We start from the raw sequence: 18,208 nt of genomic DNA, 5'->3' as shown, positions 1-18,208 counted from the left end.
GGGGCCTCCCCAGCCCGGCCTGGCCCGGCAGGCAGAGGGAGAAGCCTCCTGTCCCTGTGCCCTGGCCAGGTCTTCTCCCAGCATCCCTACGCGGAGAACTTCATTGGCAAGCCCCACGTGTGGACCGTCGACTACAACAACTCGGACGAGTTTGAGGCAGCCATCAAGGCCATCATGAAGACCCAGGTGAGGCTCAGATGCAGTCAGGACCGCCACCAGCCCACCCTGGGGGTCTTCGCTATTGTTAGAAAAAGACATCCCTCTTGGTAAATTCAGACTTGCAGGCCTGGGTTGGCAAATTTGAGCACAGTCACCCACTCACCAACTTGGATGTGCGTGTGTGTCTCAGGGAGAGGTTGGGGGGGGGGGTGGTGGACGGAAAAAAAACAAAAACAAACCACCTTTGTGCAGTGGGCAACCTGCACAACCTTACATGGCAACCCTGGATCCAGAATAAGTTATTGAGCATCTTTTGGGGGCCAGGTTCTGTGAGCGTTCCTAGCACAAGTTAGGTGCTGAGTAAATGCAGGGGGGGAATCTTTGAAATCTGATGTCGGTGTGGGTCTGTGGCCTGTTAGCAGCACATCACAAAGTAGAATGTGCACACAGGTCATCTGGGGATCTTGGTAAAATGCAGGTTCGGGTTCAGCAAGGCTGGGGTGAGGCTGAAATCCTGTGTTTCTGACGAGGTCTGGGGTGGGCCGGTGGTGCTGGCCCAGGGGCCACCCTTTGAGTAGCAAGAGGGTGGAGCATTCCGCTCTCCTTCTGTGAGTGTGAGGGCCTGTGGTGTGGCTGCACCCGTGCGGGTGGGCTGAGAGTCAGGAGGGGCTTCTGCGGCTTATCTCCTCCACGGGAACTCAGCGGCTTCCGATGGTTCCTTGTGCTCTTGCACTTCCCTCGTCTGGGGAGGGTCAGACTGCGTGAACCGTGCTCTGCTCGCTGTGACCCCTGGGCCCTTGGCGCGCTGTAGCTGGAACACCAGGCTGAGCAAAAACAACCACCCTGCCCGGTGTGCCCACCCCCCCCCACCCCCCCCACCCCCCCACCCCCCCCACCCCCCCACCCCCCCACCCCCCCCACCCCCCCACCCCCCCCCACCACCACCCCCTGCGCAGCACTGGGTCAAAGGGCGCGCCCTGGGGCAGAATTGGGGAACATTAGACTCGGTGGGGCTGGGGCTACCGCGACCAGGGAAGAGGGACGGGATATTCCGGTTCCTTCTGCAAGGGAGGGCGGTGCCCGGGGAGGACACCTGGCTGCCCTGGTGTCTGCTGCGGGGGGCTGGGGCACCGCCATGTTCAAGGGCAGAGGCTGGCAGGGGTAGACCCCCATGGGGTCTTCAGGCTTAACTCTGGGCCCGGGGCCCTACCTGGTCATCCTGACCCTGAGGCAGGGCTGCATTTTGTTAACAACCCCTGTGTCCCTTGTGTCAATCACTCCACCTCGGGACCCCCAGCCTCAGCTCCCCCTCTGCACCGCCCGGGAAACTCCCGCCGCGCCCCGCCTTCTCCTCCCCTGCTCACATCCTCGTCCTCCCCTCCTGTCCGGGTGTGAGTTTCTCTAGTGAAAGTGCCAGGAGCATCACTGGGCCCTGGCCACGCCCGTCCTGAGTGGAAACAGGCGTGGCCGGCGGACCTGCGGAGAGGCTGCACCCCGGACCTCCACCAGCGGTGGGGAGAGCCCCCCGCTCCCCCGGACGCATCGGCTCCAGAACGGTCCCTCCGCTGCCGCAGGGTCCTCAGCCTCGGACTCTGAGCTGGGTCCTCCAGGAGCAGGCCCCCAGGCAGCGATTTAAGCCGAGTCGTTTACCTGGGAGGTGACCCCAGGAAGGAAGGTCCTGGGGTGACAGTGAGACGGGGGTGTCATCCAGCCGGTCACCTAGCGCTCAGGCCGGCGGGGCCTCGGAGAGGTGGGGCGGATCACATCCCAGGCTGTCCCACCCTGGGAGCGGAAGAGCAAGGAAACTTGCATTTACCCCCACTCCACGCGGGGCTGGCCGACGGCGTGCCTGGGGGGCCAGCTCCCAGCACCCTGGCCTGCCTCTCCTCCAGACGGCCCTAGGCGGGGCTCTTCAGGGGCCCTCGGTGCAGAAGAGACGGCCCACCCAGCCGGAGCAGCGGCCCAGCCCTCTGCCTCCCAGGTGGATGCCGCCCCCAGAAGGCCCCCCCATGGCACGCGGTGTGCGGGAGGGGAAGCTGCCCTGGAGGGCACCCCCGCCCCACACTCCTCCCGCCCCTTCTCCCCTCCTCTTGCAAAAGCAATTCTCCAAGGCCTCTACCCCAGGGGGCAGGGGGGCGCCGCCAAGGCTTCTGCACACCCCCAGGGCTCAGGTCCGGCTGACCCCCAGGACGCGTTGCTCAGCTGAGTGAGCAGGCCGCGCAGCCGCGTGGAGGGCCGACCCCTGCGCAGAACAAGACGAGGGGTGTTCCAGGCGGTGGGCTGTGCACGGAGTGTGCTTGGCCGTGCACACGTGATTTCTGGCTGGACACAGGAAATTGCTCACAGCGGCTGCCCCGGGAAGGGGCTGGCTGTCTGTCGGGTCCGGAGGAAAGCTCACTTTTCATTGTTTTTCCTTTTGATGTTTTTTACATGAACATCTGTTTAATTTTGTTAATTAGTTAATTGAAAATTACCATAACAAGAAGGTCAAGGACCCAAGACATTGCACATCCCCCAAGCTGAGACCCACAGCTGGACCCTGACCAGCCCGCCCTTCCCTGGCCTCTTGCCTCTCAGACACTGCACCCCAACCCAGGGATCACCTGGAGGTGTTTAACGTGCAGGCTCCTGGGGGGCTAGCCTGGTGGGGTAGTGGTTAAGTTCGTGCACTCTGCTCTGGCAGCCTGGAGTTCAAGGGTTCACAGGTTCGGATCCTGGGCGTGGACTACACACGCTCATCAAGCCATGCTGTGGTGGCAACCCATGTACAAAATAGAGGAAGATGAGCACAGATGTTAGCTCAGGGCCAATCTTCCTCACCCAAAAAAGAAAGAAAAAAACCAGATTCCTGGGCCCCTCCCCATCTTCTGATTTAGAAGGACTGGGTGTGGCCTTGGAATCTGCATTTTAAGCAAGGGCCCTGGGCAATTCTGATAATCCTGTTTCAGAAAACTGATTTAGGGACAGCTGGCAGCAGCCTAGAGAGCAAATGAGGGCCACCATCAGGGGACGCAGCTTGTTTTGCGAGTCACGGGCCTCTGCTGGGAGGGGGTAGTGGAGGGGAGGAGAAGAGGAGGGGGACAGGCACCCAGCCCAGCTGTCCCCCAGCTCTGGGGGCTCCTTTCCATAGCCTCTGGGCCTCGGTGGGGTTGCCTGTTGGCATCTCTCCTTCCAGGGTGAGGCCGTGGCGGAGGAGACTGAGAAGACCGTGCCAGTGCTGGCCTCCCCGCTCGATCCCGCAGGCCGGCAGCGCCGCACCTGTCACTCTGTCATTCCGATTCCCACACTCGCACCTGTGATTAGGCCTAATGGGGGTAATTTCCAGGCAGGCCAGCGCAGGCAGGAGGCTCGTGGCAGGTGGGACGTGGCTGGCTGAGCGCTCCCCTCGCACAGGGGCCTCTGAATTATCGTGCGAGTCAGCTCAGACCCCAGCGGGGAGTGACTCGGGGGCGGACCAGACAGAGCGAATGTGTAGGGAAGTTTCTTCTCTGGGGGGTTTTATCATAAGCAGGGTTTGAAGCATTGTCCCTGAGAGACACCCCCAGAGGTACCGGGGACCCCCAGGCAGCCACTGGCTGCAGGCCTTCGTGGGCCATCCGCTGGGACCCGAGCCGGGCGGAGCTCAGCGCTGGAAAGGCTGCGCCGGGTGCCGGGCTGTGAAGGTGTCTGGACGCTGGAGCGGGGGATTCTCTGGGAATCTGGAACCACCTCAGTATTAAGAACAGCTGCTCACGTGTGGGTGCAGTCAGAACAGGGAACAAAGGGTCTTGTCCCGAGAATCAGTTCTGGTGGCCTGGACCAGCTTCAAGGGGAGCAGCGGCTGCTGCGTCCCTGGGTCCCTCCTCAGCTGGAGCATCAGGACATCCACTTGGCCAGAGGGCCCAGGGCGGGCCTCCAGCCTGTCGAGGTGGGGTGTACAGGAAGCAGGACCCAGGGTGGCCCCAGCGGACCTCTGACACTGCCCGTCCCTGATGAGGAAGAAGGGGGCTGTGGAGTCGGGCAGAACTGTAGGATTTCCCTACCTGGGCTGAAACTACCCGATCTGGAGCTGCTGGCAGGAAAACGGCGTAAATGGGAGACAGGCTGGGCTGGGCCGGGTGTGGTGCCGACGCACACACCTGTCGGGAATGGGGAGGTTGGAGGCCAAAACAGACCTTTCTCTGCGTCTGGGATGGGTCCTTCCCGTGTCCTTGTGTCACCCCGGTCCTGCTTCCTGCCCATCCTGCCGACAGATTCCTCCAGGGTGGTGTGTGCTGGGCTGTGGGGGTCGATGTAAACAGGGGTGGGGTGGGCAGGTGAGCAGAGTGGAGAGGAGGTGGGGTGCCCTCTCAGGGGAGGTGGACACCCCCTTTATCACCTCTTCCCTCTGTCCTCCTCGCTCCACGGGCCCAGCTACTCAATCTGTCCGCTCCCGTCCCCCACTGCTGATGGCTGCTGGATGTCAGACAGGCGGGGTGTGGCCTCTGTTTGGGGGTTGGAATCTTGTGTAGCTTCAGGTGCCTGGCCTGGGCAGGACGCTTTACAAATGTCGTCGCATTCCACCCGACTGGGAGATGCCCCTGTTACTGCACAAAATTGGGGTTCTCTGCCCGACGCGCATGAACAAGCCAATTAATTATGGCCTCCGCCTTTGGGGGAGAGATCAGCTTTTATTCTGAGAGAAGGATGTCCATGGAGACAGGCGGCGTGCGCCCTCAGATCTGATTCCGCGATTCAGGATTTGGGGGGAAATTTAAGAGGTTAGGGAGAACGGGCTGCACGTGGAAATGCTGGTGGGGCAGGCTCTGATTGGTGGGCTTCAAGCATTTATGGTGAGGTTCTAAACGTTTAAACGTTTTGATGAGGTGGGGAAGAAATTTGCACACTGGATATTCCTGAACGATGGACCCCTCGCTTCTGATAAGAGTCCGACTTTCAAGGTCCAGTCGTGTTCTGGTCCTTGGGTTCCGTGGAAGGAGAATCTTTGGTCCCAAGGTCGTTTCAGGTCACAATTTCTTCATTCGCGCGTGCCCTGGCTACGTGACTTTGCAGTTTTTCTGAAAGATAATTCGTGTTCACTCTGCTGATAAGAGATGGGGTCAGTTGACTGGCCCTGGAGGGCCCGCGGTTCACCCCTCTGTCCCTTTTGTGTGAACATTCCACGTCTTGGGCAGGATACAGGCAGAGCTGGGATGCTCTTTCATTCCACGGGTCTTTCCTGAGCACCTACTGTATACCAGGCACTGTGCCAGGCACCAGGGCTTCCATGGTGAGGAGTCACAGTCCCAGCCCGCCGGGGCTCGTAACCTCAGGGACACGAGGGCAAAATCACAAATAACGACACAGGCACTAATTCTACGCTGGGGACAGTGCCCCTGGAACAGGAGTGGGGGGTGCTCAGAGACCGCTTCCTGGAGGAGGTGTCACCTAAGAGTGGGGGATGAGTCTACTGGGTTGGTGTGGGAAGAGCAGGCTTCCTAGCCCAGGAGGGGACGGAGCTCAGGGCAGCTGGGATGGGGGTGGGGAGGGGTGAGCTGGCCTCTTGGTCCTAGAGCCGCCTAGCTCTCTGTCCCAGTGCCGGCAGCCAGGTCTGGGGACCCAGGGCTCTTCCTGCTGCATGTCTGCCCATCTCTCCCACAGGTAGATCCCTACCTGCCCTACGAGTACACCTGTGAGGGGATGCTGGAGCGAATCCACGCCTACATCCAGCACCAGGTAGGGGGGGCGCTCTGCTCTCTGCCCCAGGGATGGGGGCCCGCCACCCCAACCCCATCAGGCCAGAGGAGGGGCCACCAGTGCCCAGGGTGCTGCGTCCATCAACCCCCGCCTTCCTGCAGTGGTTGGAGACGGGCGGGGGAAGCGGTACCACTCGGAGACCTGGGCCCCCAGCTCTGGAGCCCCCAACCCCGTGTCATAACACGGAAACACAGAGACTTGCCTTTTTCACTTTCGTAACAAAGTTGTTTCGAAGTCTGGCAACTGATTGAGTGAATGAGAAGTAGGGAAGACCCCCACTCCCCCCACCCCTGGGCAAGTTGGTGAGACGGGGCGTGGGACTGAGAGCTCTGCCCTGAGATCCCAGGGGAAGGGCTGTCGGGTCCTGAGCCCCGGGGGCCTGAGCCGCCACACGGCCCACAGGCGGAGCGTGTTCTTCCAGGCCCGGCTCTCCTGATGATGATGCGTGGAAGGGCGGGACAGGGCCTGTGGCCTGCGGGACCAGGTGGGGCTGTTAGATTTTCAGGCAGGTAGTAGATGGCCTCTGTCCACCCCTTGCCCCCTACCCACGAACATTAGGGACTGAGAGAGTGTTCCAGCCCATCACTTGACAGGCGGGATACTGAGGCCCCAGGAGGGAGGGCTTGTTGTGGTGCTGGGCCTCGGGTCCCAGCCACTGGAAGGGGTGTCATCATGAAGCTCCCAGACTCTGCAGTCCCATCCCTGTGCCCACCACAGGCAGGGCGCATGGGCCCCGGGGTGGAGACCCTGAGCCTAACCCAAGTGTGACCAGCAGCGAAACAGCACAGGGTGGACAGCACACGGACAGGCCTCCACTGTCCAGCCATAGGCCCTGAGCAGGTTCCTCCCTGTAAGATAGCTGGAGATGTGTTCATCCCCATTGGGTGCGGTGCAGCAACGTGTGGCGGGCTGCCTGGCGTGGCGGGAACTCCCAGCGCTGCTGCCGTCACCATTACTGTAATCACAAGCCACGACCCCCAGGGCAGCCAGTGGCATCTGTGGCCCGTTTCCCCTTCTAACACTGCTTTCCTCTGGGCAGGACTTCTGTGCGGCCCCAGGCCCTGCCCCTCCAGGGACCCGAGCCCCGCAGAGCCCTTTCGTCCTGGCCCCCAATGCCACCCATCTCGAGTGGGCGCAAAACGCCAGCGTGGCCCCCGGTGCCTGGCCCCCAGCACACTCACTCCGGGCCTGGCTGGCCGCCGCCGGGAGGGCCTGCACAGACGCCTGCCTGGACCATGGGCTGATCTGCGAGCCCTCCTTCTTCCCCTTCCTCAACAGCCAGGACGCCTTCCAGAAGTGAGTGAGCCCCGCCCCACCCCTTCCTCGGCTGGCCCAGCCCGGCTCACCCATAGCTCCTCCCTCCCATAGCCACCTCGCCCCGGCCCTGCCAGCAGCGTGGTGATTTAATGCCCTCCCGTGAGCCAAGGGGTCTAGGGGTTAAGGTCCAGCGCTCTCCCCACGGCGGCCCGGGTTTGTTTCCCAGTCAGGGAACCACACCGGCATCGGTCGGTTGTCACACTGTGGCAGCTGCGTGTGGCTGTGATGCTGAAAGCTCTGCCACCGGTATTTCGAACACCAGCAGGCTCCCCCATGGCGGACAGGTTTCAGCGGACCCTCCAGACTAGACAGGCTAGGAAGAAGGACCTGGCCACCCACTTGCGAAACAACCGGCCATGAAAGCCCTATGAATAGCAGCAGAGCAGGGTCTGATTCAGCACTGGAGGGCGACAGGATGGCGCAAAAGGCCCGGGCGGGGATCTGCTCTGCGGGCTTAGTGTCAGTAGGCTTGCAGTTGCCTCAAAGGCACTGACAACGTGAGTCAGGAAGGATCCAGAAGGGACCTTCCAGGCAGGTATCCATGTCACAGCTGCGATACTCTTGGCAAAGCCTCAGCCTCAAGCCACCAGGGGAAGCTCCCTGCCCTCCCCTACCCCTCCCTCAGCCCCTGGCCAGCCTGTCTGGGCATCTGCTAGGTCTATGCCGTGAAAGCTGCCTAGGGTTCCTCCTGAGGGGTCTGCCTCCTGGCCACCCTCCCCTCCTCCTCTCATTGCAGGTGGGAGAAGGAGCTGCAGCCCAGGGTCTGTGCTGGCGCTCCTGGAAGCATCGCCTTCTGGGGCTGGTGGTCCAGGATGGGATGGGCCAGAGTGGGGGAGTGGGCGGTACCAGGCTGGGGTGGCCCCGCCTCGCCCCGCCCGCTGAGTGCCCGCTGCCTGTGGTGTCCACCCAGGCTGCAGGTGCCCTGTGACAGCACCGAGTCGGAGATGAACCACCTGTACCCGGCCTTCGCCCAGCCCGGCCGGGAGTGCTTCCTGCAGAAGGAGCCCCTGCTCTTCAGCTGCGCCGGCTCCAGCACCAAGTACCATCGGCTCTGCCCGTGCCGGGACTTCCGCAAGGGCCAAGTGGCCTTGTGCCGGGACTGTCTGTGAGGCCGCCCACCCGGCTGGCCCTCGCTGCCACAGGAGAAAGCACCAGCAGATTCCGAGCTCCAGCGACCTGCCCTCCCCTCAACGCCCCGAGCTGGAGCTTCCTTCCTCAGCCGGGAAGTGGGCAGAGCCGGCATGCACTTAGGTTTAGGGAGAGGGCAGCTGGTCCGACTGCCCCGCGCCCACCCTGAGCAGGCTCCTCCCTCTCATGTGGGGGGCTCGGGGCCATGTCGTGGCCAAGCAGACATGATGTTGGTCAGAGGGTCCCACTGACCCAGGAGCTGGTGATCAGAGGCCCCTTGCTTTGTGCAAGGCCAATTCTGGACCAAATGAAGAGAGGGCCCTGGTCCTTCTTGGGCTCAGGAAGGGGGCTCTGGACAGACGAGAGAGGGAGCAGGGCGATGCTCACCCCATGGCCCGCCAAAGGGTCCAGGGAGTGGGCAGTGGTGTGTGAGGGCTCAGCCTTGTCCCTCTGGAGTTGTTTGGGGTGTGGACAGAAGGAGCAGGGGACTGGGGCAAGGCCTCCTCTTAGCCCTACCCTCCGCTTTCTCAAACTCCCCCCGCTTCTACACTTGGGGTGCACATCGACACTGGGGGTGCAGGGACCACCCAGACCCCGGGTTGAATTGTTTCCTCTCCTGCTTGTTCCAACTCCCTTCACCGTGGGCTCCTCCTGAAGCCCGTCCTGGCATGACGGTGACTGCAGAGCGTGGATTTGTTCCCCCGTCCCCCCGCCCCCAGCCTCTGAGAACAGGCTCTGGGCCCCACTCTGGGGGCAGCTGCTCCACAGGTGCTGACCCCCCACTCCCTCCCCCAGCATCTTTTGGAGGCAAAGGCTTGGGCTGGAGCTGCAGCCCATGACACTCCTGGCCTGGTTCCTGGCTGCCCAGGCCCAAGAGCCCCAGGTACCCACCCCCACCCCCGACCGCTGCGTTCGTGTCCCCGCCTACGACTTCCTCCAGCCTCAGACCACCTCCGGATCCAATGGCCCTCTCTGTGCAGCATGCCTGCCCCAGCCCCAGGACGCCCCCTTCCCTGCACCCCGAGCCCTGCCTGATTAACACGTTCAGGCCTTCAGAAACACTGCCACCCCACCCCCAGTTTTATAACCCCACCCCCTCCCCGGGCGACCCCACCACCTCGGCCCGCCCCTCACCCTTCCAGGGAGGCAGCCCAGGACCCTGAGAGTTGCGAGGAGGGCCAGCCCCACCGTGGGGCTGACCAGGATGCCTCCCATCCGAGAGCCCTCTCTTGGCCTGGGTAGCCCCTGCGGCCACAGAAACTCAGTGGTCACCAAGGACCTGACCTGTTGGGGGAAAGCAATAGAGACACTCTTTTCTCTCTCTTTTTTTAAAGATTTATTTCTTGAAATAATAAATATTTTATTGGGATGTGAGGTGCAGAGGAGGCACTGTGCCCTTTCTCGTCTTTTCCTGGGACGCCCGGGGCTGGAGGAGCGCAGGGGGGTGTGAGTGCCTAGGGGGCGGGGTGGGGGTGAGGGTGGATATCCGGGGCCCCAGGCCTCTGCTCCAGGTTGTCACTCGGAGCACGTGGAGAGGTTAGGTCTACAAAGCCCGTGCTCTCTGCGTCGGGCTGCCCAATGCAAGTCCCTGTGTGGACCAGAGGCCTGCGGGCCCCTCCTGGCTGCCCCTGCGCTGTGACTCTGGGGACCCTGCTTGCTGTACCCTGTTCTGTGCTCCTCAGGCTGGCCTTTGCTGGCTGTGGCAGTGTGAGGTCAGAGAACACAGATGCATCTTGATGAGAACCTGAGCTATCTTGTGCTAAGAAGACTAGCTAATATTTACGGGGCATTCACTGTGCTTCAGACAGCAACCTGGGAGTTTGACACACGGTTTGTCATTTCATGGGCTCAGATAGGTACTATTATATCCCCATTTTACAGTTGAGAAGATGGAGGCTCAGAGAGTTTAAGTAACTTGCCCAAGGACACACAGCTTATAAGCAGTGTGGATGGGGGCAGGGCCGGGAAGTCAGGGGAGGTGGGGAGTGATCATTTCAAAGTTTCTGTGAGGATCAAATAACCCTGTAGTGTGACATCCTAGCCCGGTGCCCAGCCCACAGGATGTGCTCGTGGTTGACGTGATCCTCTGAGGCTCCCCATAGTCAGGGGCTTCCTTCTAGCCAGGGGCTCTCCACCGCGGGCAGTTTAGCCCCCCAGAGGACAATTGGCACTGACTGCAGATTTTTTTTTTTTAAGATTTTATTTTTCCTTTTTCTCCCCAAAGCCCCCTGGTACATAGTTGTGCATTTTTAGTTGTGGGTCCTTCTAGTTGTGGCATGTGGGATGCCGCCTCAACATGGCCTGATGAGCGGTGCCATGTCCACGCCCAGGATCCGAACCAGCAAAACCCTGGGCCGCCGAAGCAGAGCTCACGAGCTTAGCCACTCGGCCACGGGCCGGCCCCGTCTGCAGATATTTGTGATTGTCCTGACATGGGGGGTGGCGCACGCTGCTGGCATCCAGTGGGTAGAGGCCAGGGATGCCGGTCAACATCCCACAGGGACAGGACGGCCCCCACCGACGTGGATGCTCCGGCCCAAAGTGTCGGGAGTGCCGAGGTGGAGAAGCGTGTTCTGGGCCAGTGGCTCTCAAAGTTTGGCACCCGACTCTGAGCTGATGGAAACAGGTTGCTGGGCCAGTAGGCCTGGGGTGGAGCCTGGGGATCGAGTCTTTACTAAGGTGCCGCCACTCCTGCAGGCCCTCGGCCCACCCTTTGCCAACCACCGTCTGGACCGAGCGGGTAGCAGCAGGTGTCCCACCTGTTTGTGACTGACTTTTCTTTTACATGTCATTGATGACACAGGGTGTGGCGCATCTTTTCACGAGCTCACTTGCCGTCTGTATGTCTTCTTTGTGAGGTGTCTGTCCAGGTCTTTTGCCTGTTTTTTAATTGGTTGTTTGTCTTCTTATTGTTGAGTTTTAAGAGTTCTTTGTGCAAGAGACTACCTTTGAACCCTGTCTTAAACTTTTAATCGGGTGGGCTGGGGTGGGGTGGAGTGGGACGAGGGAGAAACTGGAGGGGCAGGCTAGTGGCAGGAGAAAGAGAAGTCGGACCCTGGAAGGACCTACAGCTGGGGTATAAGGCCAGACACCAGTGCCAGGGAGCTGTCCGCTCTCCAGCCCTTCCTCCCTGGACGGACGCTGGCCACCCCCTCTCCAGCACCCCCACCTCCCACCCACCACTGGACAGCGGAGGAAATATCAGGGCTGGCCTCACCTCCACCCCACAAGGCCACCTCGTCCTCCCACCCACAGGTGAGGAGACAGCCTTTGGAATCACCTGGGGAGCGTTAGGCACCCTCACACCCAGGCTGCACCCAGACAAGTTAACCCAGAAGCTCTGAGGTCGGCCCAGGCTGTAGAGGTTTTCAGAAGCACTCCTTGGGTTTCCGATGAGCCTCCAGTGTCCCCATCGGGCTTCCACGGCCCCTCGTGCCTGGATGGCTCCTCTCGGCTCCCCCAGCTCTGCTCCCCGAGGGGCTGAGCAGGTCAGGGCCTCAGGGGAAGCCTCGCCCCTCCCAGCCCCAGGCCCACATTGCTGTCCCTGCAGCCCCGGCCTGGGCCTGCGGAAGCCAATGAGCCCGGAGCAGAGAGAAGAGGCTGGGTCCAGCCTGGGGCGAAGAACGCACGACCAACCAGCCTCAGCTGCTCCGAGTGGAACCCAAGCGCCAGGGCTGGAGAGAGTGGCTGGAGGCTGCTGACTAGCCTTCTCCCCAGAACCAGGGAGGTGGGAGGGAGACGGCAGGGTCTCCTCTGCTCCCTGCGGGGCCTGGAGGCAGCCCCCACTCTGGGTTCTCCCCTGGTAGCTGGGGCTGGGCCTGCTGGGGTCAGAACCTGGAGGAGCTGCCCTCCTGAGCCCAGGCCCCACAGCTGCCCCCTTCCCTTGGCCGACTTCAAAGGACCCTCGAAACCCCGGCCTGCTGCCTCGGGGCCTCACCTTGCTTGGCACCAGGTCCTCCCGCACGAAGTAAGGAAAACGGCCCCAGGACACACGGGGTTGAGGAAGAAACGAGGCCGGGCAGCTACAGCTCTGGGTGCGGGGTGCGGGGTGCGAGGTGAAGTGGGTGCTGAGTAAACGGGGCTCAGGATCGCCCCGGGTGCCTACAGGTGGGGACAGTGAGGCTCCAGGGAGAGCCGCTCCCAGCCTGCTGCTGCCCAGACCGGACGCCAGGTTCTCTGACCCCAAGCCAGAGGGTCTCCTCCAGCCGCAGCTGCTGGGGGTGACTCTACTGGGATAGAATGAGATGGAAGCTGTCATGGGCGGAACTGTGTCCCCCAAAAGAAGTCCTAACCCTGGGGCCTGTGGGTGTGACCTTTGGAGAGAGAGTGTTCGCAGATGTAATTGGTTAAGACGAAGTCCCACTGGATGAGGGTGGCCCTACCTCCAGGGACCGGTGTCCTTAGAAGGAGAGGGAGATTTGGACACAGACACAGGCAGGGGAGAAGGCCACGTGGAGAAAGGCAGAGAGTGGAGTGACGCAGCCACAGGCCACGGAGCGCCAAGGAGAGCCGGCAACACCATAAGCTGGAAGCAAGGAAGCGTTCTTCCCAGAGCCCTCGGAGGGACGGCGGCCTGCGACACCCTGGTCTCGGACTTCCAGCCTCCAGACCCTGAGAGAATAAATTCCTGCTGTTTTAAACCACCGGGTTTGTGATGATTGTTCCAGCAGCCAATACAGAAGCGGTCAGTTTTCCGCTGCCTTTAAAGATATTAACGGGAGAGGGAGGTAACCGCCAGCCCAGAGGCCTGAGCTGTGTCCTGAGTCACGAGCCGAATGGCCTCCTGGCCCCAGCACACAGCCCAGCCCATCTTTTCTCAGAAAAGCGTGACACGGGGGCTGGCCCAGTGGTGCAGCAGTTAAGTGCGCACGTTCTGCTTGGGCGGCCCGGGGTTCACTGGTTCAGATCCCGTGTGCAGACATGGCACCGCTTGGCACGCCATGCTGTGGCAGGCGTCCCACGTATAAAGTAGAGGAAGATGGGCATGGATGTTAGCTCAGGGCCAGTCTTCCTCAGCAAAAAGAGGAGGATTGGCAGTGATGTTAGCTCAGGGCTAATCTTCCTCAAAAAAAAAAAAAAAAAAAGCGTGGCACTTGCTCAATTAAAGCCCCAAAGGAAAAAGCATTGGCCCCAGGGATGCAGACAGACTGTGGACCACACCAGTCTCTCCCCACCCTCCAGATAAACACCTGACATGGGCCTCCGGGCACCTGGGACCCACATGCAGGCGCTTACAGCAGGAGGGCAGTCCCTGGCGCCCGACTTCCCAGGTTGATGCCGGGACTGTTTGATTCAGCCCTCCATCTCCTCCCTCTGATGATGCTAAAAATAGCCCAGGCCCAACTTCTGCATCTACTTGAATATTGGGCTCCAGAGCCTCGTGATTCTGGAGAAACAGCGCAGCTGCTGCCCCCGACGCTGGGTATGAAGCGAACGGAACAGAGACCATTTGTGTCAGCTCTCAGTTCCCCCGGCTGGCCCTGGCTGCCCAGGCCTGACCATCGGCCACCTCGTCCTTCAAGACCCTTTGGGGAGGGGTCTTCTCCAGCAGGTGTACCAAGGGCTGCGGTGGGATTGGGCATTTGGCTGTTGGAGTTTGAGGCTGGGGGCTAGGCCAAGGGAGGGCTCCTTGGGGCGACATGAGGAGCCCCTGGATACTCGATACCCTTGTCCTAGACCTCCCCCAGTCCCTTAGAATCCCTCATCTGTGCCCACCCCACTGTGAATCCTCAGCCTTGTCTACGGCTGGATTTACACATCCTCATTTCCCATCCTGTTCCCCTCTCCCCATCATGCATTCATTCAACAAACATTTGCCCAGCACAAGTGCTTGGTGTTGCGCTGAGCCCAAAAGGTACAAGGCCTCCCAGCTAGTGCCTATGTCTTCGACACCAGCGTCCAGGGCCTGGGACTCACCCAGCTTCCTGAATCTGATGAAGCTTGGTTTTCATCAATTCTAGAAACCGCTCAGGCGGTGTCTCCACGAAGGCTGAGCAGCCTCCTTGTCTCCCCGTGCTGGAGCGGGCGTTTACTGCCCTACCTTCGCACTGAGGTGGCGTCTGTAAGGGGTCTCCGTTCCCCACACCAACCTCAAGGCCACACCTCGTCTCCACAGAGGGATCAACATCCATCCAAGCCCCTGGGTCCCAGGGCCTGGCGCCGCCCCTCAGCCTGCGCGGCCAGCTCACACGCTCACTCACCATCTGGTTTTCAGCTCTGCCTTCCCCCGGACATTGCTGTTTGTGGTGGTTTCTTTAATTTTCTGTTTTGCAAAGAAAGACTTTCCAGTTACCTAGGCTGAAGGGGGGTGCATTTAAAGAGTGGCTTCTGGTGGGACAGAAGAAACAACTTGGACCTTGGCGTCCGCCGGCCCTGGGCCCAAACCCTGACTTTGACACTTGCCCTGAACTGCGACCCTGCGGAGTTCCCTTCTCCGAGCTTTGGCCCATCGTCCGGTTAAATGCAGACAGTATGATTCCCATGGCTTTCCTGTTGCTGCTGGAACAAATCACGACAAACTCAGGGGCATAAAACAAAACTAGTTTATTATTTCATTATTATTATTATTTTTTGGTCAACATTCAAAATGGGCCACACGGCTAAAATCAGTCTCGGCAGGGCTGGTTCCTTGTGGAGACTCCGGCGAGAATCCATGTCTTTCTAGAGGCCGCCTGTGGCCTTTGGCTCATGGCCCTGCCACGTCTTCAAAGCAGCAGTGGCCGGTGGCGTCTTCCTCACATCTTTCTCTGACGCTGGCTCTCCCGCCGCCTCCTTCCACTTTTAAGGACTGTGTGATTACATTGTGTCCTCCTGGATAATCCCGAATAACCTCCTTATCTGAAGACCAGCTGATTAACTATTTTAATTCTGCAACCTCATTCTTTCTTGCCATGTGTGTCAGCCAGGGTTCTCCAGAGAAGTAGATGTGTGTGTATCTATAGACGTGTATATATATGTACAGAGTCACGCGTCACTTAACAACGGGGAGTCGTTCTGAGGAACGCGTCGTTGTGCAAACGTCGCAGAGGGCACTTGGCAAGCCAGGTGGCGCAGCCTCCTTCACACCTGTGCTGTGCGGTACTCATGGGGCCACCGCTGTGTGTCGCCCATTGCTGACCACAATGCCGTTATGTGGCACATGGCGGAACAGACATCTTCACATACAGGATGTGTATTTATATATAGAGAGAGAGAGACTTATTTTAAGAAATTGGCTCACGTAGTTATGGAGACGGGTTAGTACAAAATCTGGAGTGGACTGTGAGGCTGGAGACCCAGAGAAGCGCTGATGTTGCAGTTCAAGGCCAAAGGCCATCTGCTGGCAGAATTTTCTCTTTCTGAGGGGAAGTCAGTCTTTTGTTCTACTCAGGCCTTCAACTGATTGGATGAGCCCCACCCACACCATGGAGGGCAATCTGCTTTGCTCAACGGGCGTCTATTCTGGTGACCACAGCTACCCCTGCATTAGTTAGGGTTCTCCAGAGAAACAGAATCAAAAGGATGGATAAATATACATAGATCACGTGATTATGGAGGCAGCCAGCAGGGTTGATGGTGTAGTTCCAGTCTGAGTCCAAACCCTGAACACCAGATAAGCCAAGAGTGTAAATTCCAGTCCAAAAGCCAGCAGGCTCAAGACCCAAGAAGAGCCAGTGTTTCAGTTCAAGTCTGAAGGTGGGAAAAGACCGACGCCCCAGCTCAAGGCAGTCAGGCGGGAGGGGTTCCCCCTCATTCATGGAAAGGTCACCCTTTTGGTTCTATTCAAGTCCTCAACTGATTAGACAAGGCCCACCTGCCTTGGGGAGGGCCATTGGCTTTATTCAGTCCTACCAAGTCAAATGTCAATCTCATTTGAAAACACACTCAGACACACCCAGAATAACATTTGACCAAATATCTGGGCACTGGGGCCCAATCAAGTTGACTCGTAAAATTAACCATCACCCCTTGCGGCAGGGAAGTTTTGAATCCCGTCACACACCAGCGTGCTGGGGCTAGCTCTCGCGGGCTTGCAGAGGTGGTTTTTAAGTTCCCAGGAATTCTACAAGCCGGTTGCTCAATTGTGGGTATCTTGAAGCTGGTCGCTGTGGGAGTATTTACGCCGTGGGAATTGGCACGAGCTGCCATCAGGGCTTTCACGTCTTATTTGCGTTTTCTTTTCCGGGGAGGGCGTTCATCCATGTGTGAGGCGCCCCAGCCGCTGCCCAGCAAGTGGTAATTCTTTTTCTTCCCCCTTTGCTGAAGCCAAAAGTCCTCACTACGCAGTGGAGGGGCTGCCCGCAGGGGAAGTCTCACCCTGGGGGGGTTATCCGCTGCGGGGGGGCCCCCCCCCGCCCCGCCCCCCGGCGCCTCTGCCGTCCTTCCTCCAGCGGTTGGGAGGCCCCGGCTCTGCTCAGGCTGCTCCGTCTCCCACCCCAGGCCCAGGCGGTCCCGATGGCAGCTGACAGGGACGCTCCTCAGGGCTCAGTCATCCCAGGATTTGACAGCTGATGGTCGACTGCTGGCCGAGCGGGGTCCTGCCTCCCCCCAGCCATCGCTCAAGAAATAATTAATAAGAATTGATGAGGGGCTGGTCCAGTAGCGCAGCAGTTAAGTTCGCACGTTCTGCTTCTCGGCGGCCGGGTTCGCCGGTTCGGCTCGCGGGTGCAGACATGGCACTGCTTGGCAAGCCATGCTGTGGTAGGCATCCCACATATAAACCAGAGGAAGATGGGCGTGGATGTTAGCTCAGGGCCAATCTTCCTCAGCCAAAAGAGGAGGATTGGCAGCAGTTAGCTCAGGGCTAATCTTCCTCAAACAAAAAAAAAAAATTAATGAATAAACTCTATTGAGAGCCATTTACCACAAAAAGCCTTTAGGGGGCTATGCACTCAGACATTCTGAAAAGCGGCATCTTGTAAACTTTGGTACGAAAGGAAAGCTGCCTCTGACGCCCGGTGCAGAGGCCCCACGCCTCCAGAGAACCCCAACTGTGCGGAGGCGGCCGGGAGGGCGGGAGCAAAGGGCCTGACATGGGGGTAAAGATGCAGCCAGAAAGCGGGGCAGGGGTCCAGGGGTGGGGCCCCGAAGATCAAGGGGAGCCTTCCAGTCTGAGAGGGCTGTGCAGCTGTGGCCGCCAGCGGGGAGGGACCCAAACGGCCGGAAGCAGGGGGCCACCCTCCATGAGGGGGCAGGACGACCCCACTGACGCCAAGCTCAGACCACACGGCCCCTGGGTGCCAGTTGCGTCCAAAGGAAGGTTTTTCCTCCTTGGACCCAACGCTGTGTGCTCCTTCCCTAGCCAGTGACAGTGACTCATTCACTCATCCATTCATTCAGCAAATAGCTATGGAGGAGCTACTGTGTGCCAGGCACTGTTCTGAGGCTACAGCTGTGCACAATGAAGGTGCCTGCTCTCATAGAGCTTATATTGTACCTCATGGAAGACAGACAATAAACAAATATTTAGTCCTGCTATGGAGAAAATTACAAGAAAGAGGGGGAGTGTGGAAGGTAGGCAGGTAGGTTCCTGGTTGCCAGTAAGAGCTCTTGCTGAGATGACAATTTGGGCAGAAAGCTGGAGGAAGCGAGCCAAAAGGAAGTGCAGACAGAGAACAGCCTGTGCGAAGGCCCTGAGGCAGGTGTAAGATAGAGGAAAGAGGCTAGTGTGGGTGGAGCAAAGACAGGGAAGAGTGAGTGGTGATCAGACTCTATTCTCTCTACAGAGAGTCCTAAAGTCTAGCCTGGTGCCTGGCTCTGGGCTAGACCTTCCAGGTACGGTAGTTGACCCAAAAATGGAGAGGCGTTTAGATGGCAGGAGAAATGCAGCAATTGAACCCTGCCCTGCCAGGGCTTCTGATGATCAGTGAGGTTGGGGACCCCTCCCTGGAGCCTGGGCATCTCAGCCTTA

General features: G+C 59.6%; 1 protein-coding gene across 2 annotated transcripts in view; it reads left to right on the top strand.

The window, feature by feature from the left end:
• MGAT5B (alpha-1,6-mannosylglycoprotein 6-beta-N-acetylglucosaminyltransferase B) overlaps positions 1-9,699 on the top strand; it is a 75,780-nt gene extending 66,081 nt beyond the window's left edge. For both annotated transcript variants that reach the window (XM_070559899.1, XM_070559898.1), the window contains exons 14-17: positions 70-186; positions 5,779-5,853; positions 6,914-7,170; positions 8,102-9,699. In XM_070559899.1, the coding sequence (XP_070416000.1) occupies positions 70-186; positions 5,779-5,853; positions 6,914-7,170; positions 8,102-8,300 (648 nt within the window). In that variant the 3' untranslated portion in view covers positions 8,301-9,699. The remainder of the gene's footprint in view (positions 1-69; positions 187-5,778; positions 5,854-6,913; positions 7,171-8,101) is intronic.
• Positions 9,700-18,208: the final 8,509 nt, after the last annotated feature.

The sequence above is a fragment of the Equus przewalskii genome, chromosome 10 (genome assembly GCF_037783145.1).
Source record: "Equus przewalskii isolate Varuska chromosome 10, EquPr2, whole genome shotgun sequence".
Taxonomy (NCBI): domain Eukaryota; kingdom Metazoa; phylum Chordata; class Mammalia; order Perissodactyla; family Equidae; genus Equus; species Equus przewalskii.
This window is presented reverse-complemented; position numbering and strand designations above follow the sequence as displayed.